General features: G+C 45.1%; 2 protein-coding genes across 4 annotated transcripts in view; one reads left to right on the plus strand and one right to left on the minus strand.

Annotated features, from left to right (window-relative positions):
* Positions 1-18,208, plus strand: part of SLC12A6 (solute carrier family 12 member 6) — a 120,589-nt gene extending 102,381 nt beyond the window's left edge. For all 3 annotated transcript variants that reach the window (XM_040969631.1, XM_040969632.1, XM_040969633.1), the window contains 11 exons: positions 3,575-3,673; positions 7,313-7,432; positions 8,086-8,190; positions 8,605-8,773; positions 10,061-10,256; positions 11,083-11,252; positions 12,542-12,673; positions 13,602-13,709; positions 13,909-14,093; positions 14,425-14,558; positions 15,344-18,208. In XM_040969631.1, coding sequence (XP_040825565.1) covers positions 3,575-3,673; positions 7,313-7,432; positions 8,086-8,190; positions 8,605-8,773; positions 10,061-10,256; positions 11,083-11,252; positions 12,542-12,673; positions 13,602-13,709; positions 13,909-14,093; positions 14,425-14,558; positions 15,344-15,435 — 1,510 coding nt within the window. In that variant the 3' untranslated portion in view covers positions 15,436-18,208. The remainder of the gene's footprint in view (positions 1-3,574; positions 3,674-7,312; positions 7,433-8,085; positions 8,191-8,604; positions 8,774-10,060; positions 10,257-11,082; positions 11,253-12,541; positions 12,674-13,601; positions 13,710-13,908; positions 14,094-14,424; positions 14,559-15,343) is intronic.
* On the minus strand, positions 18,051-23,509 carry EMC4 (ER membrane protein complex subunit 4). The gene is made up of 5 exons (XM_040969634.1): positions 23,317-23,509; positions 22,965-23,079; positions 18,992-19,145; positions 18,582-18,742; positions 18,051-18,393 (listed from the first exon to the last, which is right to left on the minus strand). The coding sequence occupies exons 1-5, from the start codon at positions 23,400-23,402 to the stop codon at positions 18,358-18,360; spliced, it is 552 nt and encodes a 183-aa protein (XP_040825568.1). The 5' UTR covers positions 23,403-23,509; the 3' UTR covers positions 18,051-18,357.
* Positions 23,510-26,271: the final 2,762 nt, after the last annotated feature.

A 26,271-nucleotide genomic window follows, 5' to 3' on the forward strand; every position in this document is an offset into this window, starting at 1 on the left:
CTTCAATGATATTAAAATATATGTTGATTCTCATTAGTCATATGACAGTACTAGATAATAATAGAGCGGATCAAATACAGGCATAATTTCACTTAATAAATATTCCTGAGAACTTAGACGAAAGGTTAACTTTTTAGATTGTCTTTTTTGTTGTTGTTGTTGTTTCTTCTGTACCTATATGACTTCAAGAGTTTGTTGGGTGGGTGACCTTTCTGAGTCGGTGGCTGTGGGTTCAGGCTCAACTGTTGTCCTACACCATGGTGCATCAATGCCTTGATAACAATGCCAGCCTTGGTTAGGGGTGGGGATGTTAGTCCACCACTAGGATTCCCGAATCCTGCATTGGAGTGCTTGGTTCATACCTTGTCTGTTCTACTTCCTGTTTTTGTTTTGTTTATAGTTTTGATTACATAGTTGAGAAGGATATGCATACCCAAGAGGGCCTCTGATTAGGGTGGGGAGTTTTCAGGTGTCTAAGAGGGCGGGTAGATCAATGTTTCAGGTTTTTTTTCTCTCCAGTGTCCACAGGGGCTTGGTGGAAGGGAGGGGAACGTTAAGCTACATCGGCACCCAGGGATGGGAGATGGTCCTTTGATGATGCTTTAGAGACCCCAACATGGAGAAGAATGTTCAAAGGGTATTGACTTAAGTGGTTTTGATAGTTCTGAGATATTGTTGGCTTCATTGCACCGGGGTTGAGAAAGTCTTTCCAAGGTCTATTGGCTGACCTAAGTCCACTAAGGTGCATCCACAGGCCCAGCAACATGTTGCAAAGCTTGGTCCAACCTCTTCTACTTTTCTGTCCTCTGATGAGGTACTCAGTATCCGTTGCTGGTCTAGATGAGCTGGTTATCATGTCCCCTGTGTGCATCTGAGTATGTTTTCCATTTTAGGAGTAGCTGAGAAGTCCTAACCCTGGTACATGCACTCCAGGTTGGATCATATATCTGTGGTTTTTCCTGAGGATGGAGTTTGAGACCAGTGGTCTAGGGGGGATTCTGCCAAGAAACTTCACCTGGGAAGTCCTCGGACTTGATTCTCATGTGTGCCAGTTAGTGCAGGGTCAGGTTCAGTCCATCTCCCACACCAGCCATTTCATGTACTGGTGGGTGCAGTTGTCTAGTCAGTCCCGCCTCTGGCTCTGTCTCCCATGCAAAGCAGTGGGCACTACAACCTAGCTTGGCCCAGGTCCAGCTCATACGCACCCCAGCAGTTGTTGCCGCTTAATAGGGGAGACTCCCAGTAACTCCACCAGGCCTCCCCTGTTTTTGTGCATGCCAGCAGGTACTGTGGCCTAACCCAACCAAGCCCAGGCCACCCTCCATCCCAACCCTTGCCTACAGATGCTTGGCTGCTCCACTTCCAATCCAGCTTCCTGCTAATGTTCCCTTGGAGACAGCAAATGATAGCTCAGCTAGTTGAGACTTGCTGCTCCATAAGGAGACTATTGGAGTTCTGAGCTCCCAACTTTTGGACATTTGGGGAGTGAACCAGCAGATGCAAGATTCAGTCATTCTCTCTGTCTCTCACTCACACACACACACATACTTGAACTTGCTCTGTCACTCTGCCTTTCAAATAAGTAATAAACAGAAAATGAACATTTAAAATACTTGCATTAAGACCAGTGTTGTGATACAATGGCTTAAGCTGCTGCTTGCAAACCAGCATCCAATGTATTTGAGTTCTGGCTGCTCCAATTCTCATCCAGATTTCTGCTAATGCACCTGAAAAAGCAGCAAGCACTTGCCATCTACAGGGGAGACCCACATGGAGTTTAAGCTTGAGTGTCAGCCTGGCTGAAGCCTAGCCATTGCTGACATTTGGGGAGTAAGGCAGTAGGTAGAAATCTCTTTTTCCGTGTCTGCCCTACTCTCTCTCAGCTTTCTAAGTTTTAAATAAATAACTCTTTTTTTAAAAAAAATTAAATTCTATAAATTCTTGAATCCTCATGAAGCTCTGTTATATTTAGTTTTACCAGGAGTTTTGAGTAGGAGTGGAACTGATAAGCTTTCCTCATCTGGGAATTCTAATAAAAGAAGTAAATAGGGTCATCATTGGACAACTTGCAGTATGTGTAAGAAGTGTCAGTCTGCCTAAGACGCAAGCACGTTAAGTTAGATGGCAACGTGTGATTTTACCACACACTGGTGTGCATACCATCTACTCATGATATGAATAGATGTGTTAGCACAAAGAAGAAAAAAAGTTCTGCGCCTTCATTTGTAGTAGTGTTTACTACTGCTGTGTTAGCTTTCATTCATTCCTTCATTCACCTGATGACTTCTTGCCTACCTTACTATGACATTCTGTAATATAACAGAAATACATAAGCAAATGAGACACAGTCTCATAAATCAGGAAACCAGTGATGCCCAGGCAGTGAGGCAAAAGCTGTAATAGCATTAGATATCACAGGAACTCTGAAGCAAGGCATCCAAATAGACTGAAACTCAAGAGAGATGTCCTTCAGAACGCGACATTTGGATCTTAAGTAGTGACCGGCCAAGCAAAGAATGAAAGGAGAAGACTCCAGGCATGGACTAAGCATGAAGACATTGAGGAGGGGCCGGCATTATAGCATAGCAGGTAAAGCTACCACCTGTGATGCCAGCATCCCATGTGGACATTGTTTTGAGTCCTGGCTACTCCACTGCTGGTCCAGCTCTCTGATAATATGTCTGGGAAAGTAGCAGAAGACCACCCAAATATTTGGACCTCTGCATCTACACAGGAATCTTGGAACTTTGACCTGAAAGCAATGGATAATCTTTTGAAAACAAAATAATATTGTGTTCATATCTATGTTTTAAAATGCCCAGGTTGGTATAAAAGGAATATTAAAGAGGCATAAAAGTTGATTACAAAAAAGCTAAATTTGAGCTAGAAATGCTGTTTGGAAAGGGGAAATAAAAGTGTGAACTAAGAAGGTGATAGTAGTAGAGTTAAAAAAGAAGAAGACAGGTTTGGAGATTTTTAAATAGGTTGAATCTTTTTTTTTTAAAGATTTATTTTTATTATTATTTTTTTATTGGAAAGGCGGATATACAGAGAGGAGAGACAGAGAGGAAGATCCTCCGAGTGCAACGGCCGATGCCATGCCAATCCGAAGCCTCTTCCGGGTCTCCCACATGGGTGCAGGGTCCCAAAGCTTTGGGCCATCCTCGACTGCTTTCCCGGGCCACAGGCAGGGAGCTGGAAGGGAAGCGGGGCTGCCGGGATTAGAACCGGCGCCCGCATGGGATCCCGGGCTTGCAAGGCGAGGACCCCAACCACTTGCGCCACCGCGCCGGGCCCAATAGGTTGAATCTTTATGACTGTGTAAGTGAATTTGGAACAAGGGTGAGTAAGGAAGAAGAGACCGTGATGAGCCAGAAGCACTGGAGAGAATGGCTGTGCCGCTGAGAACGTGGGCAGGTGAACGGGTACGTTTATAGCCTGTGTTACCAAGGATTCATGTCAAGAAACAGACTTCAATATGAAAACTTCTCTAGTTACCTAAAATAACCCTCAAAAGAATCACTTTACAATAACAGTCACTCTTATTCTTTGAATTACTATTTTATTCTCACAGGTTTTTTCTCATGTGTTACCTCTTTGTGAACTTGGCTTGTGCCTTGCAAACCTTACTTCGAACACCCAACTGGAGACCCCGATTCCGCTACTACCACTGGTAAGTCCGCTTTGCTTCTTTCCCACGTTTGGAAAGAACCCATCATTGACCTAAAACGCTAATAAATGGTGAGGTGTCAGAATATCAGCAGCTCTCATCCAAAACTCTACCCTCATAGTGAGCTTTTCACTTCATAATGACTTATAACAGCTGCTGAAATTAAAAACCAAAGCCAGGGCCCAGCACGATACCATAGTGCTTAAAGTCCTCAGATTGCACATGCTGGGATCCAATATGGGCACCGGTTCTAATCCCAGCAGCTCCACTTCCCATCCAGTTCGCTGCTTGTGGCCTGGGAAAGCAGTCCCAGGACGGCACAAAGCCTTGGGACCCTGCACCACGTGGGAGACTTGGCAGGAGCTCCTGGCTTCAGATTGGCGCAGCTCCAGCCATTGCGGTCACTGGGGGACTGAACTATCAAATGGAAGATCTTCCTCTCTGTCTCTCCTCCTCTTTATATCCGCCTTTCCAATAAAAATAAATAAATCTTAAAAAAAAATAGCCTTCCTTTTTGCATATTTTATTTCCTTATTTCTCTCTTTTTTTAAAGTTTTATTTTTAATTTTTTTTATTGAAAAGGCAGATTTAAGAGAAGGAGACAGAAAGATCTTCCATCTGCTGGTTCACACCCCAAGTAGTTGGAATGGCCGGAGCTGAGCTGATCCGTAGCCAAAATCCAGGAGCCTCTTTGAGTCTCCCACGTGGGTGCAGGGTCCCAAGGCTTTGGGCTTACCTCGACTGTTTTCCCAGGCCACAAGCAGGGAGCTGGATGGGAAGTGGAGCAGTCAGGATACAAACTGGCGTCCATATGGAATCTCAGTGCATGCAAGGTGAGGACTTTAGCCACTAGGCTGCTGTGCCTGGGCCGTCCTTATTTCTTAGCGCTGGACTTCTGTTGATTTTTGTCTTTACTTGGATTTTTTTTTGTTTTCATTCTCACACTGTCTTCCTTGTGACAACTTCATTTAGTAGCTGGAGTATGAGGTTTAGAGTAACATGATCCAAGTTTGAATCTCAGCTGTTTTTCTGCCTAGTTGTATGTAACTTTCAGCAGAGCATGTAACCATATAAACTTTGACTTTATTTTCTATTGATTTAATTATTTACATGAAGGACAGAGCGACAGAAAAAGAGTGGGAGACAGACAAGTCTTTCATATGCTGATGCATGCCCCAGATGGCCACAGCAGCCAGGACCAGGCCAGGAAGAAACCAGAAGTCTGGAACCCCATCCAGGTCTCAGTGACAGGGTGACAGTGCCCAGAGAGTCTACCACTTCCAGTGCTTTCTCAGGCATTTAGCAGTAAGCTGGATTGGAAGTGGAGCAACTGGGACTCAAACCAGTGCCAATTCCAGCATTGCAGGTGGCAGCTTAGCACTGAGTGGCAATGTGCCCAGGCATCAATATCTCTTTATAAAAAAGATTTATTTGTTTTATTTAAAAGGCAGATTTACAGAGAGGAGAGTCAGAGGGAGAAAGAGACCTTCCATCCACTGGTTCACTCCTCAAATGGCCACAACAGCCAGAACTGAGCTGATCTGAAACCAAGAGCCAGGAGCTTCTTCATGGACACAGAGGCGCAAAGACTTGAGGCATCCTCTGCTGCTTTCCCAGATCGTTAGCAGGGAGCTAGATCAGAAGTAGAGCAGCCAGGACATGAACCAGAATCTGCATGAGATGCCTGCACCATAGGTGGAGGACTAACCCGCTTGTCACCATGCTGGCCTCAGAACCAGTAACTTTAAAGTGCTACATGTAGTGCCTGGTTCTTTGTGAAGTTCTCTCCAACCCATAGAAGCCATAAATGTGCATGCATGTTTAAAAAGTTATCTATTTGGGAAGAGTACTTACAAGGAAAGAGATCTTCCATTTGCTGCTTCACTCCCCAAATGTTTGCACTGACCTGGGCTGAGCTGGGCCAAAGCCAGGAACCTGGAACTCTATCGAGGTCTTCCAGCAAGGACACAAATACATTGGCACTGTCTTCCCCAGGCACATGCGCAGGGAGCTGGATGGGAAATGGAACAGCTGGATACTCAAATTCTGGTGCTCTATGGGATGCTGGCATCTCAGGCACTTGCTTTAATCTACTGCACCAAAATGCTGGTGCCTGTCTTGTTTTGTACTTTTTTATTTTCTCTCATAGCTAAGGATTTTGAGAGTTTTCTAAAAAATATTTGTTTGCTTGGGAGGCAGAGAGTGACAGCTCCCATTGGCGGGTTTGCCACTCAGGTGCCCTCAGTGTCAAAGCTGGGAGCTGAGGTACTCATTCCAGTTCTTCCTGTCCAGTAGCAAGAACCTGATTTCTTGAGCCATCGCTGTTGCCTCCTAGGGTGTGCGTTAACAGGCAGCTGGAGTCAAAAGCTTGAGCCAGGTATTATGCTGAGGTACTCCAATGTGGGGCAGAGGGCACTTAACATGGTCCCTTAATTATGTCCTGTGTGTCCCAGCTGCCATATTTTTGTTGCTAACTTCTTGATCCCTTTCTGGCCTTGCCTTACCAGTGGTGGTTAGTGACAAGACCTTTATCTGGAAAAACATTAGAACTTGAGCTGATGATAAGATAACATCTCTGGTCTTCTTTCTAGCTTTAGCTTGAGTGCGAAGTTCATTGCAAACTTTGTATGTGTCTTGCTATTTTGCTTCTCTTACTGTCTTTGCTTTTACCCTATTTTTCATTAGAACTAGATTAAGCCCCAGTTTAACAACTTTCCTAGTCGTTGTTTACAGTTATCCTAAACCTAGGAAATTAATTCTATATGCAGAAGAACTCCAGTATATGTAGTTTACCTGATCAAAATAAACACTTCCTTGCTCTACCAAGTTTCTCTTGGATACAGTAAGAAAATCAGTGGTAGTTTTTTTCTCACAGGCTGTATTTACAGTTACACTGTCAAATTCTCCTAAAAGTTTTGGGAATATTTGGATGAAATCTGTTATAAAAGATCATAGTTGTTAATACATCTGGCCACATGCTGCTTCCTTGTAAGCAAGTATTAACTGTATTGCTTGTATTACTTCTCTATAACACAAGTAAGTATTAACCATTCTCATGGCTTTCATAGCATCCCTGTCCATTTCTGTTATTCCAGCATCCACTAGTACAAACGATGGGTTGGGGGTCAGTGCACACTCATGCGTGTCTCAGTCATTGTTGTACTTTCTAAAAAATCTTTCTGTAACAGATTGAAATTTTTCAGGCAATCCCTCATCAGCCAGTGTGAGAAGTACTTCTAGCACAGACATTTTTTCTTAAGAATTATTTATTTTTATTGGAAAGGCAGATATACAGAGAGGAGGAGAGACAGAGAGGAAGATCTTCCGTCTGATGGCTCACTCGCCAAGCAGCCACAACAGCTGGAGCTGAGCGAATCCAAAGCCAGGAGCCAGAAGCTCTTTCAGGTCTCCCATGTGGGTACAGGGTCCCAAGGACTTGGGCCGTCCTCAACTGCTGTCCTAGGCCACAGGCAGGGAGCTGGATGGGAAGCAGGGTCACTGGGATTAGAAGCTGTGACCATATGGGATCCCGGGTGTGCAAGGCGTGGACTTTAACCATTGCGCTATCACACCGGGCACTAGGACAGACATTTTTTAGCTGCTTAGAAAGACACCTTTGTGTTTTTGTTTTCCATTTTCTAGGACCCTGTCTTTCATGGGAATGAGTATCTGTCTGGCTCTGATGTTCATCTCTTCTTGGTATTATGCCATTGTTGCCATGGTAATAGCTGGCATGATCTACAAGTATATCGAATACCAAGGGTGAGTGTGGATTTTACCTTGCTCTCTGCTAAAAGTACATAAATGCACTGGTTAGAATAAATCAAAGAGGAAATTTTGAAAATCTCTTGAAATGAATGAAAATTTCAGTATGACATACCAAAACCTATAGGATTCTGCCAAGGTAGTGTTAAGAGAGATATTTTTTGCAATTAGCACATATGTTAGGAAGCAAGAAAGGAACTAAGTAAACAAGCCAAATATTCATCTGAAGGAGTCAGAAGGACAGTAGCAAAATAATCCTAAAATCAGCACAAAAAGAGGATCAATCCTGAATAAAGGGAGGATTTCCAAAGAAGCTATTAAACATACCTTAACAATGATACTAGACTTTCTATCATTGTCTGTAATGCCATGATACACTTAAATAGAATGTTATACTTGTGACTGTTGCTGAAGGACTACACTATTGTAATAATATGGAGAAAAGCAATGGTGGGAGGAATGGGAGGATGCTTATGGAACCGTATCATGACAAATTTTAAAGATGTATATAAAAAAGAGTACTACACATGCCATCAGTATGCGCTTCAATCTTCTACTAAGTGCATATGTCACTTTCAGATTAAAGAACAATTTGTTTCTTGAAATTGTAATTTAAATGTGTGTCTTTGCTCTTCTGCTTTGTCTGCCAGCGCTGAGAAAGAGTGGGGTGATGGTATCCGCGGGCTGTCCCTCAGTGCAGCCCGGTTTGCTTTACTTCGCCTGGAAGAAGGGCCTCCACACACTAAGAACTGGAGGTAAAGGAAACAACTTGACCGCAGCGCTCCATGGCGCCCAGCACACGGGCAGCAGGCAGGAACAAGCCGTGCGGCTCGAGACACTGGTGTAAAGGGCCTGTTCTGATGCATGATACCAACCTCGTGGTTCTTTGGGGCCCTTTTCTCCACGGGATCTGTGATTTTAGTATCTGTGTCTTAACTGTTTTCCCTCGAAGTCTGATCAGTTTCAGATACAACTGGAAGCGTTAAAAATAACCCAAGTGTGCTGACCCTATCATTTCCTCTGATTGCTTCTTTTAGCCAAATTATATGCTTTACTTGGATATGCTGAGTTAAAGATGGACTTGCCCTTTTATTTCTCGAAGCTGACGTGTTTCCTTCCCTCCTTCTCATCTCCCACCCCTCTCCTCCTCTTTCCCCTTTTCCTCACAGACCTCAATTGCTTGTGTTACTGAAACTAGATGAAGACTTGCATGTCAAGCATCCTCGCCTGCTCACTTTCGCCTCGCAGCTCAAAGCAGGAAAGGGCCTCACTATTGTGGGCTCAGTCATTGTGGGCAACTTCCTGGAGAACTATGGTGAAGCTTTAGCTGCCGAGCAGGTAGGAGACCAGACTCACTGGCTCGGTGGTTGGTAGTTAATCCCTTTCCTGAGTGATCTAGGAGAATGCCTGCTTACTGCTGCTTTCGGAACATTCCCAGCCACCCAAATAATAAGATGAACCAGAAGGTAGCTGTTCCCTTCTTTTTCCCATGTAAAGTGTTACTAAACTGTCAGTGTCTTGAGGCTGTGAGCATGTCCAGTAGAGGGCAAGCGCTGATCAGAGCCTCAGAGCAGCCGTGGAAAGAAACCTCTCACCTGCACTGAGGGCAGTGTTCTTCCCAGCCCTCCGGCAGGAGGCAGGAAGCAGCTCCTCTTACACACAGGCAGCAAAAAGAGCAAGCTCCCTTTCCTATTTCTGATTGGCTGTACTGAGTATTAATATTGAACCCGAAGAAGCAAGTAGTTTTCACAATGATGTTTAAAATAATAAAATTAGTTCTGCCATTTGATGAAACTTTCTACTAAGTGTTGTTTTGGAATGCTGTAATAATCTAAAGATCTAGAAATGCTAAGAAAACTTAGTCTGGAATGGTGGTGAAAATCAAAAAGCATCAGATTTCAAGCCAGGACGATTTGGTCGTTACCCCACTGACTTGGTCTGTGCTTTTTGGAGGATGAAATCCACCTCCATGCCGTTGTTCCCTCCCCTTCCCCCTGGGAGGCAGTGAGATTCTCTCCAGTTAGCTTTGCTACATGGAAGTCAGGAAGAATGGCACATAAATAGAAATGTCATTAGTAGTTCCCATTAGATTACAAATAAAAGGGACTTTGTAATTGGAAACTGAAAAAGGAAACTTACTGAGACAGATCTAAAATGAAACTGAATAATCAGATTGAATTTCTGCTAAGATCAGCCAGGGCATGCCTGGGGCTGAGGAAGGCAGAAGACAGCGTTCGGCCTGCTGACTTCACCCTGGCCGATTAAACAGAATGGTGAACACTTACTTCATGCTGATCTCTGTTCTCATTTTTTTTTTTTTTAGTAGTTACACAGGAGGGAAAAAAGCAAAATAGGGGAAAAGGTAAAAATGTAAAAATATGTAGTAAGCCCTTAATAAAAAAGTGAAAAAAGATAAAGTTTCAATGGGCAGTTTTCCCTTTGGGTCCTTTTCTATAGGACGTATAGTGTTACGGATCCTGGCACTTGCAAGATAGGCTCCAGGCCCAGGAAGCAGAGTGTTGTGAACAGTTGGGCAAGAGTTTGGAAATATATGTGGAGAGGGACTACTGGGTTAAAAGGTCTGGGGTGAAGCAATTCACTGTTGTGGTTCTGTGACTCTTTCAGACCATAAAGCATCTAATGGAGGCAGAGAAAGTAAAAGGATTCTGCCAGCTGGTGGTGGCTGCTAAGCTGAAAGAGGGCATCTCCCACCTCATCCAGTCATGTGGCCTTGGGGGCATGAAGCACAACACGGTGGTGATGGGCTGGCCTAATGGCTGGCGCCAAAGTGAAGATGCTCGCGCCTGGAAAACTTTTATTGGTATTAAAAAACATTTGCCATACTAACTGGGGGGACCAAAGAGCAGAGGTAGTTTAACCCTTGTCATTTTGTCCCCACCCCCAGCCTCCTCTGCCGTTGTTGACACATAGTCCTAATCAGACACCACACTTACTGGTAATAATAATAGGATTTTACCCACCTCCTGCAGCTTTGTATTACATTTGTGAATTGTTGATCTCTGTCCAGTCATTCGGTCATTCATTTATTTGAGACAGTCAGAGATCATCTGTCCACTGGTTCAGTTCCCAAATGCCACAACAGCTGGGTTGTACCAGGCTGAATCTAGCATCTGGGAACCAAGTCTAGGTCTCCCACATGGGTTGCTGGAATCTAACCACTTGGCCTGCTGCCTCCCTGAGGCTGCACTAGCAGGAAGCCGGAATAGGAGCCGTGCCTTGGGCACTAGCACTCTAACATGGCTTGCAGATGCTTCAGCTAGCATTCTGATTGCTACACCAAATGGCCAGCCTTCCCAATGGCCATGTTCACATTGATGATTTCCTGTGCTACCATCCTCACAGGAATTGGGAGGATTATCCTTGAGCATCCTCCTGAGACTGCACATACCCACCTTAGAAATGTCATCAGAACATGTAAGGCAGCATACACTTGCTTCTCAATCTAATTCTGTTACCTGCTTGGATTTTCTCAGTGTTTTTTTTTTTCTTAAACTTCATGAGGTACAGTCTGCTAGGTAAATGAGATGCCTTGCTCATCGAATTGTCTGACAGCATTAGCTTTGCTTTGCTGGCGAGGTGGGAAGCAGAGCAACCCTAAGCTCAGCCTGATTCTTTTTTCTCTGCAGGCACAGTTCGAGTGACAACAGCTGCTCACCTTGCCCTACTGGTGTCTAAAAACGTCTCCTTCTTTCCCAGCAATGTGGAGCAGTTTTCTGAGGGCAACATTGATGTGTGGTGGATTGTGCATGATGGGGGGATGCTGATGCTATTGCCATTCCTACTGAAACAGCACAAGGTATTGCAGACAACTTTTTTTTTTTTTTTTTTTTTTTGCTTGCAGGTGGGGAGAGTCAAATACACAGAGAGGAGGAGAGCCAGAGGAAGATCTTCCGTTCAATGATTCACTCCCCAAGTGAGCGCAACAGCCAGAGCTGAGCCAATCTGAAGCCAGAAGCTTCTTCCAGGACTCCCACATGGGTGCAGGGTCCCAAGGCTTTGGGCCGTCCTTGACTGTTTTCCCAGGCTACAAGCAGGGAGCCGGATGGGAAGCGGGGCCACCAGGATGTGAACCTGTGCCCATATGGGATCCCGGCGCACAATGCAAGGACTTAGGCTGATAAGCTACCACACCGGGCCTGCAGACAACTTTTAAAACTGTTCCTCCCTTCTGTCCTGGTTTGTTAGATTAATTCTTCTTTGATGGTGTAATGTTGGGACTAGAATCAGAATTGGGGATTATTTTTGACTCTTCCATGATCTGTTTCACCCTTACTTAGCATCCCATATGGGTGTTAGTTAGTCTTGGCTGCTCTGCTTGCAATCCTGCTCTCTGTGCCTAGGGAAACAATGGAGAAAGACTCACGTCCTTGGGCCCGTGAGGGAGACCTGGAAGCTCCTGGACTGGCCCAGCTCCAGCCATTGTGGCCATTTGGAGAGTGAACCAATGGATATAAGATCTCTCTTTATTTCCCTCTCTCTGTGTAACTCTGCCTTTCAAACAAATAAATAACTCTAAAAATAAGTTAATAGATGCTCAAAAGGCAGTGTAAGGAAAGGGGTTCCGTCTGTGTGCTCTGCCTTGCTGGTCTCAAGTTTGGCTGACCAGAAGCTCTCTGGTAACCACTTCCTTGATGGAATCTCCGACTCCTATAGCTTCTTTCTCCTCGCTGGGATTGGAGAATGAAGTCCCAGCCTGCTAGTCCAGTCTTGGTCATTGTTGTGACCTGTCCATGTCCTGATGATAGCAGGCAGCTGTCCTCCATTAGCATCAGAAAAGACACATACTACTTTGACGATTTCTGGGATTTTAAGAATGCAAGGAAACTGGGACACCAACCAAGTGTTTATTTCACAGTAGCACACCAGCCTTTCTCTTTTCCTTTTTGCTTTTTTTTTTTCTTGTTAGGAAATTAAAACCTACAGTATTGCTCAGTCTTTTGGCCTACTGTAGTTCAGTAGTTAGGAAGCCAGGAACAAACACCCCTTTACTAGAGCAGGGTTGTTCTAGACCCAAATGCCTCATATTTTAGAAACTAACTCCCTTTTTTGCCTTCTAATTCTTCTGTCCATCTGGTGCTCTCTCAGGTGTGGCGAAAATGTAGCATCCGGATCTTCACCGTAGCCCAGCTAGAAGATAACAGTATCCAGATGAAAAAGGACCTGGCCACCTTCCTCTATCACCTGCGCATTGAAGCAGAGGTGGAGGTGGTAGAGATGGTGAGGAATATGAGTTTGAGACAAAGGAGAGTGTCAGTCCCCCACCCTCCACCCTGTCTGCCTACAGCCTCTTCTGGCTTGGGAAATTATTTAGCTAGAAATGTGGTTGAATGTCCTAGTTCCAACAAGACCCTAGTTTGTTGCTTATATAAGTAATGCATGGGTGTGCTGTATTTTTTGATGTTGCTTTTCGATTTTGCCTTTTTTTTTTTTAACTTCATTGCTGTTACACCAAAGCTCAGTGGGTTCTTTCCTCAGCTTAGTGTAGAAATAAACATCCAGACAGAGTTTTATTTACCAAGTGAGCAGGTGAATGTGGAAAAAAGAGGGACGGGGAAGGCATCTCCCAGGAGAGGGCCAGGAGATGGGCTGCCTCTTAAAAGGAGAAGGGGAGAGACTGAGATTTTCTGAAAGGTCTTGGGATTTTAAACATTCTCTGACCCTTCCTGCTCTGTGCGGGAACCTGCAGGGAAGATGTTCCCCATTGGTTGTCTCTCAACCAATCAGGAAGTGGCTGGGCAATTCTAATGCCACTCACTTGAAGGCGTGGCTGAGATTTTAGCATATTTGGATGGTCTCACCAGCCTTTGTATTTTTCTGCTTAATATAGCTTAATTCATGTTTGTGAATATATATGACTTTTTTTTTTATTTGTATAACCTTAGAGTATTTAAAAAAAAAAAAACCTTTTTTTTTTTGCTTTGTATTTTGAGGAGGCATGCTTGTGATTAGATTTTTAAATAAAGTCCTTCAGGGCTTTGGGATTTTATTTACAGCCCAAAATGCCATGTTTCTCAAAGACCGGACAAGACAAAGGTGGAACTTAGGTTGCTACTTTACTTTTCTGCTTTGTTATTGAGTGGGAATACAAACGTACGGCTCATCAGTCTCTGTCCTTGTGCTTTTTGCCCACCCGGAACACTGGCAGCACGACAGTGACATCTCCGCCTACACGTACGAGCGCACGCTGATGATGGAACAGAGGTCGCAGATGCTCCGGCACATGCGGCTGTCCAAAACAGAGCGTGACAGAGAGGTGAGACTGCACTTCCACCTGCCCCCGCCCCGTGACGCCAGCCAGTGAAACGATTGCCATTGTGCTGTCTTCATGGGATACAGTCTTTTTCCATCTTATTTAGCCGTTATTCTACTATAACCCCACTTTGTTTAAAAAATAATTAAAGATGAAACATGAGACGAAATTGGATAGAATACTGTGTTGGACTTTTTCTTAGGCACAGTTGGTAAAAGACCGGAACTCGATGCTGCGACTGACCAGCATTGGCTCGGACGAAGATGAAGAGACGGAAACCTATCAGGAGAAGGTGCACATGACTTGGACAAAAGACAAGTACATGGCATCGCGGGGTCAAAAAGCCAAGTCAATGGAGGGATTCCAGGACCTGCTTAACATGCGGCCGTAAGTTCTCCTCCATACACAAATGTGACTTTGCCTAGACACAGGGAATAGGGTGTTCTTCAGCTTACCCCACATCCAGCTTTCACTGTTGTTTGCCTATATATATTAATTGCGAGTTACCACTGTATACAAGGGAACTATCCTTTCTCCCTATTGTGTGAGTCTGTACTGTGGTCCCAGTATAAAATAAGCAAACATTAAATGAGAAAACCCAGGATGTGGAAATTATTTTGTCACATCATGCCTATCAAGAAGAAAAACTCTGGACCTTGAGATTGACTGTGGCTAGTTTCCTTTTTGCCTGAACTCTCTCTGTTTCTCCCCGACCCAGGGACCATTCCAACGTGAGGCGGATGCACACGGCTGTAAAGCTCAATGAGGTTATAGTTAACAAGTCCCATGAAGCAAAGCTGGTTTTGTTGAATATGCCAGGGCCTCCTAGAAACCCTGAAGGTGATGAAAACTGTATCTTTTCCAAGAGTGGAGCTACTAGTTGGGCAGATCTTAGCCTATTTGTTAGATAAGGTAACTGGGAAAGTCCTCGTGGATGCCCTAGTTTTCTCTTTGAAGAAGGAAACTTTAAAACTTACGCATGGATTCTTGCAGAGCTGTAAAATCAACTAATTTTGGGGGGAATTGGGCATGTAATACATCTTGTTACCCTGCAGACTTTTTAAGGTAATATAATTGCAAAACCACTTCCTCTATTCAGTATAGAATCCTTTGTGACAGTATAGAATCCTTTGTGACAGTTCGAGAGACAGGACACACACATTCTGGCTCCTTTTCAGGCCTATCGACTTGGCAAAGCGTTTCTTTTGGGTGGAGCTGGACAAGAAGCAGTTGAGAAGGAACTACTGTTAGCTGGAGAGAAAGCAGCGATTCTTCAGCAGCGTTAAGGTTTACAAACGGGGAAAAGAACTGGCAGGCGAGTCAGACTGATGAGCAGCTCTTAGAAAGCACTTGGGTTCTCTCCCCGTTGTGGGTTTAGATTACTATTTGGCATTTTTGTCATTTAGAATATTACTGAGTGTCCCAATTTTTAAGGTTTAGAAAATGCCTAACAAATCAGAACGTTGTAGTAAATACACAAAAGGATTATTTCCTAGGGTAAAATAGAATTCAGAATTTCAACTTTTCTGAGTATTAAAGGTAAGTGTGCTCATTCAGCTCTGTGACTAGAAAGATTTGGACGATGATGAAGTCAGGCTGTAAGTGTTCTGCCTGTGTCTCCTTGACAACTGCTACAGATATGGAATTCCTCGAAGTGCTCACGGAGGGCCTGGAGAGGGTCCTGCTCGTCCGAGGTGGTGGCAGTGAAGTGATTACCATTTATTCATAATCGGCTGGAGAACTCTGCTTGACCTCACCTCTCCTAAACGCTTCTGTCCTCCATGGAAGTGCAGCTGTTTGCTACCACTCCCATCCAACCAGATGCTATGTTCTGTACACAGCACACTCAATTCTTGATTAGCTGAGCCTCGCGTTTTCTGCAGAACAGTGATAAAGGGGTCTGCTGTGTGCACCCAAATGATCCGCTGTCCTAACAGAAGCAAATATTCCTTCAACGTCAGAACAATGGTCAAATCCTAAAAGCCATGTCTTTATCAGTAGAAGGCAAGCTAGAACTAACAAGCTGAACCAACAGATGACTTGCTACGAGATGCTAGAATTTCAGCTGAAGACAAAGAGCAAGTACATAACCAAGGTTAAAGCTGGGTCTCAGAAACCACGGCTTGATGACAACACCGCAGGCCTGATAACCTCATCCTGCTAAAGAGATCAGAGCCAAGTGCGAGGCTCCATTATATTTGTGGAGATGGCCCTTGGCAAACCAAGATGGAAACATTTTTAGCAATTTCTTTATTGTACCCACTGCACTCCAGGACTCAGTAATTTTCTAATAGGTACTACTATTTATGGCAGAGACATGGCTGCAGCCTCTACTTCCTCAAAGCACCAGGCTTGCGTATCCAGTGCGTTAGTGTATGTTTCAGCTGTTTCCCTTATTTCAAAACTTACACTGTGGCAGATGTTACCATGGGAATTGTTTAAGGGTGTAAATTATTTCAGGTTCTGTTCAAATGACTGAACCAAGGGGAATTCCAAAGTAGCTGTTTAAGATTTACTGAAATGCAGTCTGGTTTTCTATGCAATACAGGCAAAACATACATCCTATTCTCTAAGAAATACAGGGCATGGTGTGCACAATCCATAGGTTCCCCCTTACTTTCTTTGGATGCTCTTTGTTAGCACAGGTCAAAAATAAGGTATGCTAGGAAGACTAGCTAAAATTCCCCCCAGAACCTCAGACCATCTTTTAAAGGATGAACTCAGCAATGGAATTGGAAACTTTAGAGCCATACACTTTCCATAGTGCCAAAGTTATTACTGAGCTGCTGCTCTCCTTACCGTCCTCACTAAAGTGGTATGAAATTGGCACTGGCCGGCTGCAAGGAAGTGTCTCATGAAGAAACCCATGGCCTCGCCTCCAAAGCCATAGTTAGACCTCGAGGCACTCACCTAGACACACCTAGAGTCGTGTTGTCTGCTTTTCGGTTTTATTCCTCAATTCTGACTACACAAACTGGGCTCTGACCTAAGACGTTATCCGGTCTTTGGCAATTTTTCTTTCTTTTTTTCAAAGTTCTAAACGTGCCAAGGAAACACTTGTGCAAGCTCGGCTTTTTAACTACTACACTGATCAGACATCTGGTTTAGAGGCAGAAGGCAACTCCCTCTGTTCTGTGTGGCTGAGCAGGCCACATATTTAGAGAAACTCTACATGGATGTTTTTGAATTTTGCTCTGTTAATAATAATAAAGTGCCAATCTTTGATTGCCCAATAGGATTTAGAGCAAACTGACCTGTAGGTATCACAGATTATTAATCTGACCCATAAGAACAAGGAAAATCCTTCATTATTGTTAAAGAAACTGAGTTAACTCTCTTAACCTCCAAACCCTCAGGGTAGCAGAGCAGACAGGCTCATTTTTCTGTTCCTTCAGGATAAGGTAGAAACATTGTTTAGCACTGATTGTAACACCCCATTGCTTAGCTGGGGTACAGCAGCAGCAAGGGATCAGCGCCCCCTAGGACCTCAGATCTTACAGATCACCACGGCCAAGGTCAGCCTGACCAGGAATTCCCCAGCATTTAGACACACACCCTGGCCAGAGGACAAGTATGAGCATAAATAAGGCTAGTTTTAGGACAGCTATTCACGGTCAGAACTCTGTATTTTAAAGGGATAAGGGAATCAGTGGCTGTTAAGATAGCCACTACTTCAACCCCTAAAACACAAAATCACTGTTACATGGAAAAAAGGTTATTGGGCCAGACTTACCCTCATCTCTGTCTAGAGCATTTCATGATTGTGTTGCTTATGTTGTCTGCAAAGTGTCTCGTCTCCTAATCACTGCAAATAAAGCAATACTGAAAACTCAGTGAGAGAATGCACCTTAGGGGAAGGGGCTTTGTGTTTCAAGAGGGAAGAGAACAAAGACCTCCTGCCTTTGGAGTAAGATCCAGCTTGCACGTCTTTGACGACTTCACCAGGGCAGGCTGTGGTGTCTCCGTGGTCCTGCTCGCCCTCTGCCTCCCACAGCTGCTTAAAAGCCGAAGGTGGAGCTGCAGCATCTGCTCCATAGGTGCCAGTTCCCTCTCGGCAGGCAGGTCACCGCTCTGTACCTTCCATTGCCTCAGGCTCCTGTGGCCCTTGGATCCCCCAAAGCCTCATTTCCCCCTAAACATGTTAAAATCCCTTATTGTGGGTATGAAAATAACAGTTACACTGTAAGCATATTGACATGCTTTTTGTCTGGTTTATTTTCCTTTTCATCATGTATTATCTGAATTGAGCATTAGTTTCTTTCACATGTGTCTCCAACAGAATTTTTATATCCCAGCTTGTGTTAAATAGGAGTGAAATATTAAGGAAAATAAAGTTGTGCAACATTTTTAAAAGCATTGTTCTCAAACATTTAATTTATTGAAAGGAGATGCTGCTCTAGCTATTGATTTAGCAGCAACTGTTCTTTTGTTTACATAGAATTCTGGTCATGTTGTTTTGCTCTGTACTGGAAACATAAATAAAGTTTTCTACATTATTTTCAGCCAGGGGTTGTGGTAGTTTCTTTGTGACGGCGGCAGAATGCACACTGTCCTGGCAGGAGCTGTCTGCTCTCCGGGGAGGGAGCTTCGGGTTGCTGAAGGAGGAGGTGAAGGAGAAGCAGATCCACAGGCCGCGCGTTTCTCACTCGGGTTATAACAGTAATCCTCCGCCACTGAACTCCATTCTCTGAAAGAAGAAGCAGTACACAGGTGAAGACAGATTGCTCAAACAGCTTTCAGAATCGCTGAAGGTTTGTGGCAAATTCCTTAAGACTCTTAAGCAATAAGTCCTAACTCCTCTGACCATCAAATGGACATGCTACTGTCTGTATTCACATTACAGCAGCTCAGTACACATCCTTTCTTGTGCCTCACCTCAGGGGGTTCAATGAACGCTAGCCAATCTGACGCATGCGTCGGCAGTAATCCCATAGACTGGCACTTGTAAACCGCCAATGCCAAACCCATCAGGTTCCCGATAAGATAGACCAAGCCCTGTAGAAATTTCTGGCTTGAACTTTCTAGCATCTTGAAAGCTGTTGGGATAAGAGAAAGTGTCAGAACCAAAGTAACCTTTTTCCAGTTTGAATCAAGCCAACCATATCTTAAAACAATAGAGACCGTAGAAAACAGGGCCACTGAAGGTGAGCAGAAAATCAAGCTGATTCTCCCATCCATGCCACCAGTGTCACCACCGCCCGGCACGCTCTGACCAGGATCTGTATCCAAGGATTACTTTTAATTCTTAAAACGTAAGGAAGGATCATTATCTCAAGAATACTTACTGGCTGAAATAGCCATCAGTGCCTGAATGGGTCGCCAGGCCATCATACACACCATCATGGTGGGGAAGATGGAGATGGTATTGCCTGCCATGTACATGATGAAGAGGTTCATGGGGATCTGTTTCAGGGGACCCAAGGCAATGTCCCAGCAGCGCTGAAAGAAAATAGGTCATTTTAACCTCTGATCAGGTTACTCTATCACTGATATTAAATGAATGGCATTCATGACTCCTTGCTTGTGACGCAGCTGCCTCCTCAGCCCCCCACCTGCAGCTTTTGGAAGCTCTCTCTTCTGGAGACAAGGCACTATTCACCATCTCCGAGGCTTTGCCTTGTAAGTTTCTGTACATTCTGTTCTGATTTTGGCTAAAGAAAAAATTTCCCTGTTTTGTCTTACACTTCCGCATTTAGCATTATCTCAGCTTCATTTGAAAAAAAACTTCACAGAATGGGAAATTAGCATACCTCAGTAATACAAGGATACAAGACGCAGAATATATGACTAATATTAACAAATGTAACTATGAATATAAAGACATCGCACCCAACAACTGCAGAATTCATTTTTTTTTAAACATGCAGGATACTTACAAAAACTAACCACCTGCTAAGTCTTGGAGGAAATGCCAATAAATTGCACGAGCTCAAATTACACAAAGCATGATCTTTGTTTACAATGCAATTAAGCAACAAATCAATAACAAAAACAACTACAAAATTCCCACATTTGGAAATTAAAATGTACTTTATGATTCAAAGAAATTGCAATGGAAATTAATACTGTTACCTAATAAATAGCACATATGGTGAGACACAGACCTTTGAGAAATGTGTATTCTTACAAAGTATGCCTTAATTTTTTTAAGATTTTGTTTTTTTTGGAAAGGCAGATATGCAGAGAAAAAGATCTTCTGTTCACTGGTTCCCTCCTCAGGTGGCTGCAACACTTGGAGCTGAGCCAATCCAAAGCCAGGAGCCAGGAGCTTCTGGGTCTCCCACAAGGGTGCAGGGTCCCAAAGCTTTGGGCTATCCTTCAGTGCTTTCTCAGGCCACAAGCACAGAGCTAGATGGGAAGTGGAGCAGCCAGGACATGATCAAAGCCCATATAGCAAGGATTTAGCCACCAGGCTATTGTACTGGCCCCCCCAAAATAAAAATTTTTAAAAGTTGGGGCCTGGTGTGATAGCCTAGTGGTAAGTCCTCACCTTGCATGTGCAGGTTCCTATCCTGGCTGCTCCACTTCTCTTCCAGCTCCCTGCTTGTGGCCTGGGAAAGCCTTGGGACCCTGTACATGTGTGGGAGACCCAGAAGAGGTCCTGGCTTTGGATCAGCTCAGCTCCAGCTATTGTGACCACTTGGAGAATGAATCAGCAAATGGAAGATCTTTCTTTCTATAAATCTGCCTTTCCAATAAAATAAGTACATTTTCTAAAAAGTTTAGGAAATGGGTAAATAGGGAAAAAATGGCATCAAGGTGGCAAAAGAAATTAGAAAACTTACAATCTTTTTTTTTTTTTAAGATTTATTTATTTATTGGAAAGTCAGATATACAGAGAGGAGGAGAGACAGAGAAGAAGATCTTCCATCCGATGATTCACTCCCCAAGTGAGCACAACGGCCAATGCTATGCCGATCCGAAGCCAGGAGCCAGGAACTTCTTCCTGGTATCCCACGTGGGCGCATGGTCCCACGTGCAAGGTGAGGACTTTAGCCACTAGGCCACGCCACCGGGCCCGAAAACTTACAATCTTATAACTCTTACAGAAACAACCTATTTTAAAACTCAAACTTTTCTCGGTAAATCTAAGGCAAAATAAAGCTATTCTTACATAAATTCTTCTGGAGAATAAAAACAAGCATCCAACCACCGATATGAAGGGAAAATGTGTATGTCAATTATCCTAAATTCAGTTCTTAAACTGCGTGGGTGTTGGGGAGCAGTAGCTTAAGCTGCTGCTTCAAACATACGGGAGTGCTGACTCAAGTCTCGGCCTCTCTGCTAATGCACCAGGAGCCCAGCATACAAGAGCCGATCGACTGGGTCCCTCCTGCCCCCACGGAAATGTGGGAGAACTCCGGGCTCCCAGCGTTGGCCTGCTCCAGTCCAGCTACTGCAGGCATTTGAAAGTTAGCTGGCAATTCCGTAAGCAATCCTATTCTCATTCTGCCTTTCAGATAATCTTAAAGAGTACATCTTACATGACTTTACAATCCTGGGAAACTGCCTCCTGTGATGTAGGCATCCCACATGGGCACTGCTTCATGTACCAGCTGTTCTGCTTCCCATCAAGCTACCCATTAATGGCCTGGGAAAAACAGTGGAAGATGGTCCAAGCGTTTGGGACCCTGCCACCCAAGTGAGAGATCTGAATGAGGCTAGCCCAGCCTTGGCCATTGCAACCATCTGGGGAGTGAACCAGCAGATGGACAGTCTCTCTCTGTAGCTCTTTAATTTCTAAAATAAATAAATAAATAGATAAATAAATATTTATGTGTGGCTGGCACAGTGGGCAAGCCGGCCATTCCCCTGCCTCTAGTGCGGTTCACGTCCTGCCTGCTCCACTCCCAATCCAGCATCCTGCTTATGGCCTGGGAAAGCAGTGGAAGATGGCCCAAGTCCTCAGGCCCCTGCACCCGTGAGAAGGGACCCAAGGGAAGCTCTTGGCTTCAGACTAGCCCAGATCTGGCCTTCACAGCCATTTAGAGAGTGAGTCGGGTCTCTCTGACTCCCTTTCAAATAAAAATCCGTGTTTAGATGTATAATAACAGCCATCTTCATGAAACCAAGATCATATGGTACTGAATAGCACTAGACTGGCAGAGAGACCCAAGAGGGAAAGAACAGACTAGGCACTATTCTAGGCCTTAGGATGCACCAAACAGAACCCTGCTCCAGGGGAGCCTCAAAGAACAGTAATGTAGATGGCAAGAGTATGTAGTATTTTCACATCATAAATGAATGATAATGGAGAAATAGAGAGAAGGGAAACAGCACACACCATAAGGTCAGGCTGCACTGCCATTTGAGAGAACTAAAGGAGATGAGCATACCATGTCAGGAAGTTATCTGAGGGAGAATTCCAGAAAGAGCAAATGCTAAAGACCCGGGAAAGCCTGGAGCTTGCCTGGCCTCCTTCAGACACAGCAAGGAGGCCTCGGTGATTACAATGTAGTCAACCCAGAGACTAGGTCAAGCCTGACTATGACAACATGAGGGAAGAAAAAAAAAAAAAACTACAAATTTTATGCTGAATGGATGGGAAGCTAGGATGCAAGGTGGAAGGAGCAAGACCAAAAGTGTGCAAGTGGGGACACAAGGAATCTCGGGAGTGAAAAGTAGTCCTCTCAAGGCAGCGACGCTGCCACGGGGGACATGGTCATAGCTCCTCCGATGGCATCTGCTCAGTAAGTGCTTCTCAACTGGCTTCCCAGGAGACACTCAGTAAATCTGAAAACTGTCACAGGCGGCGAGGGGCACTATCGGCATCTAATAGAGGCCCAGGGTGTGGCTCAACACAGCCCCCCACGGCACACGAGTACTCAGCCAGCAGTGAGGCTGAGGTTCAGAAACCACGCTTTTATGGGATGCACTCTATCGCAGCAGTGTACACAGTTGTGCTGCAGAAATCCGCACGAGGGATGGTGCCTGGACGACAGGTGGAGGCGGCGGGACGTTGAAAACAAAGCCAACAACAATCTGACAGTTTGGATGAAATGGTGTAAAAAAGGAGGACAGTACAAGAGGATGAGAAACTGAAGAAACATCACGTTCAACACCACCTTCTGAGCCCTTGCGCTCTAAACGTCTCTTACTTGCCCAGAGCTGTGGTGCGGACATTCATGAGGACCCGAATCCCAAGCAGGCCAGCTCACTAACGTTCAGGATAAGGGCTGCTCTCTGGAGTCACAACCCCCTGGAGGGGAAGACAGGTCCACCTGCCCAAGGACCACTGCAATGCCTAATACCCTGTACCTTCTCCACCAGGATCCGGTCTGTCTCCTGCACGCTGGTATCCGGCACTTGCTTGTCCAAGTAACCGACTGGGTACAGGTTGTCTCCCTGGCCACTACTCCGGTCACTGCGGCCCCTAAAAGATAAGCCCAAAGAATTAAGGCTGCAGCCTCCCACGCTTACATCCCGTTGTCTTCTGTTCTACCGGCCACTGGAATGGAAAACTCTGAGATGCGTGGATACAGGTGAGACCAAGGCTTCAGTCCCTGGCTCATCACCAGGGCCTGCAGGACAAAGAAGCTGCACCGTCCCCCAGCCTAAGGGCGCAGGGGCCACTGTTCACCCTGTCCGGCATCCCTCCCTCATCCCTCACCTGCTGCCTCCTCCAGGCCCGCTCAGCTCAATGGCCCACTTGAAGCGCCGGCCTCGGTTCGCCACCAGGCTCCCTTGGGCCGTCATGACAGCAATCGCTCAGAAAAGCCTGGAAGCGTCCCTTTCGGGACCGTCCACCGGCCACTGGCCCTTAGGCGTCCCTGACTTCACGGTCTCGCTCGGCAACACCACTTCCGGCGCGAGCGTTTAGACGTCACTTCCGCCGCGGGAAAGGCCGCCCGCGCGGATTGCAGGTGGAGTGCGGGGAGCTGGGACGTGTTTCTGCAAAGTTCTGCAAAGTTCAGCGCGTCTGAAAAGCGACTCCTGCGCGCTCCCGCCTTTCTGAAGTGGCTTGTTGTGTGTTCCCTGACCTGAGGGCGAAGTCCGTCCTCAGTACTAAAATGCTTCACCTCCTCGCTCCCTGGGAGAAAAGATTGAAACCCTCCAAGTGAAATCCTGGCTGCGCCACGGATGCTGTGACCCCGAGCGGGCAGTGTGGCCGCTCCCGCCGAGTGAGTGGCCGCCTTGAGTGACCGCTGGACGGTGCTAGCCAGCCCCGTGCTGCACCAAGCCCAGGTGGCCAGTCCAGCCTTGGAAGTGTTCCGAGAGCCTTCTTGTGAATCTGGCTCCGCTGTCTACTAACCTGCTGACCGTGGGCAGGTTAAAAACATTGTTTTAACTGGCTAGGTAAAAGGTGAATACCCACCGCTTGCCTTAGGTGGTGATGGTGGTGGTGGCTGGGTGTTACTGAAAGATCAGGTCATTGTGTGTGGAGATTGGGTTTGGTACTTCTTTGTAGGCACGGGTTATATTTTGGACGTTTACGTTCATTCTTTTTTGTTTGTTTATTACATTTTATGACATCGTTTCATAGGCTCTGGGGTTCCCCCAATCCCTTCCACCCCCGTGGTGGATTCCTGCACCTTGTTGCAGTGTTACAGTTCAAATCAAGTCATGAGTCTTCCATTGCAAGCATGTACCGTGCATAGAGTCCAGCCTCTTATTGTCCAGATAGATTCAGCAGATTCTTGGGGAGACCATCTCTAGTCTGAAAGCAGAGCTGACAGAGTATTATCCTGTCCAATGTAAAGCCACAACATAGCGTTAACAACTAATTACATCATTAAGGGGTTAATTGCCATGGTTTTGAGTGGCTGATATGTTAGACAATGCAAGTTCTTAACCCCAACCTGTGACTACTTCATCGACAATTTAATTTTTAGTTTATACACATCCGGCTGCTATACATCTTAAAATGGTTATAGGGTGCTGTTTCAGCTGTCTCGGGCCTGTTTTCATTTTATATTTAATAGCTTGTAGTATTGAAGCATGATTTAACTGAACTTGGCGTGTTTTAGGGTAGCCCAAACAGGCTTATAACTCTAACAAGGCATTTGTTAGCAATAAAGGTGCAGAATAGTTTTAGGAGGGGTGTGCAGAGAAGTCTTCACCTCCCCAGTGAGGGGTGACTGGTCTTTGTGACCTGCCTTGTTAGGTATATGTGAGTCCAAGCTGACCCTATTCTTGTCTGCTCTAAGCTTATTTTATTGATATGTCTATCTAATCTGATTTTTTTTGAGGGGGGGAGAGGGAGTCTTCAGAGCAACCCTGATGGCCATTGCAAGAGAGGGAGGGGATCCAAAGTTGGAACTGAGTAAGGACCAGAGAAAGCTCCCCTCCTGGGATCCGAAGGAGGTTTCTTCTGTTTCTGAGGACTGACCAGGACTCCCAGCTGTTATTCCGATGTTGAGATCCTGTGAGGAAGGATCTGGGCTTCTTCCATCCCATGTGGGAGATCTGATAGGGAATGGATGAGCTCCGAGTTCTCGGCCTGCGAGGGCACTCCGATTCCCTGTGGTCTCCTTGGCTGTTGGCACACAGTCGTTGGTGTCCCGTTTGCGTTCATTCTTGACCGGTCGCTTTTTTTAATAACTAATGTTGCGATGAACACCCTCTTTTGCCCCTCAGTATAGTCTTCCAAATAATACTTTGCACCTTGCATTGTGCCTACTGTAAAAGTTTGTAGGAAAATTAAATCGCAGGATAATGAGCGTTTTTCGATGAACTTCTGGAGGCTGCTGCACCCCCGTACCTGGGTCTACATGCCCCAGGGCTGAAGATTAAAAGATCGTTAGAAATAATAGACCCTTTATCGCATGGCATTTCAAGTTGAAATGAAACTTCAGAGGATTTAAGTGTTTGCACAAAATGGGTTTTTCAAAGGAAAACCAATATAAGGTTTTCCTATCAATCTAGGAAAGTGGGATTCATTCTAGTCCCAATTCCAAATGATATGGGAAGTCTTAATTTCCTCAAGAAGCAGACACTGACAGATTATTTCTAAGAGAGTAACAGTTCTAAAATGTATTATGGATTTTAAAAACTTGCATATTTTTCTATGTACATGCAAGTATACTCAGAAAAAAATACGGAAAAGTGAACGTAATGAGATATTGGATCATCTCTTTGATTTTTAAATGATTTGCTTATTTAGAGAAGTTACCTAGAGAGAGGGAGAAGAGTCGTTCCCCCACCGCTTCACTCACATGGCCACAGTTGCTGGGCCTGGGCCAGGCCGGAGCCAGGAGCCTCTTCCGTGTTTCCCAGGTGGGTGGCAGGCCTAGGCAGGTGGGCCGGCTGCTGCTGCTTTTTACCCAGGCCGTTATCAGGGAGCCGGATCCGAAGTGGAGCAATCTGGACACCAATGCCCCTATGGGCTGCCAGTGTCTCGGGTGGGGGCTTTTCCTGCTGTGCCATTAGGTCGGCCTCAGATCATTGTTTGAAAATGTGTTTTCCCATGTTTTCTGAATTGTGCCAGTTCTACATTTGTTTTTAGAAAAATGTTGGTATTATTAATTATTATTTTAATCCTAGAAGTCTAGTGTCTTGTTGCTGTTCTAAATACACAGGAGGATCAACTCATGAGCATTTTTAAAGGATTTATTTATTTTATATT

Source organism: Ochotona curzoniae, unplaced genomic scaffold (assembly GCF_017591425.1).
Source record: "Ochotona curzoniae isolate NIBS_2020 unplaced genomic scaffold, NIBS_Ocur_1.0 scaffold_4701, whole genome shotgun sequence".
NCBI classification, from domain to species: domain Eukaryota; kingdom Metazoa; phylum Chordata; class Mammalia; order Lagomorpha; family Ochotonidae; genus Ochotona; species Ochotona curzoniae.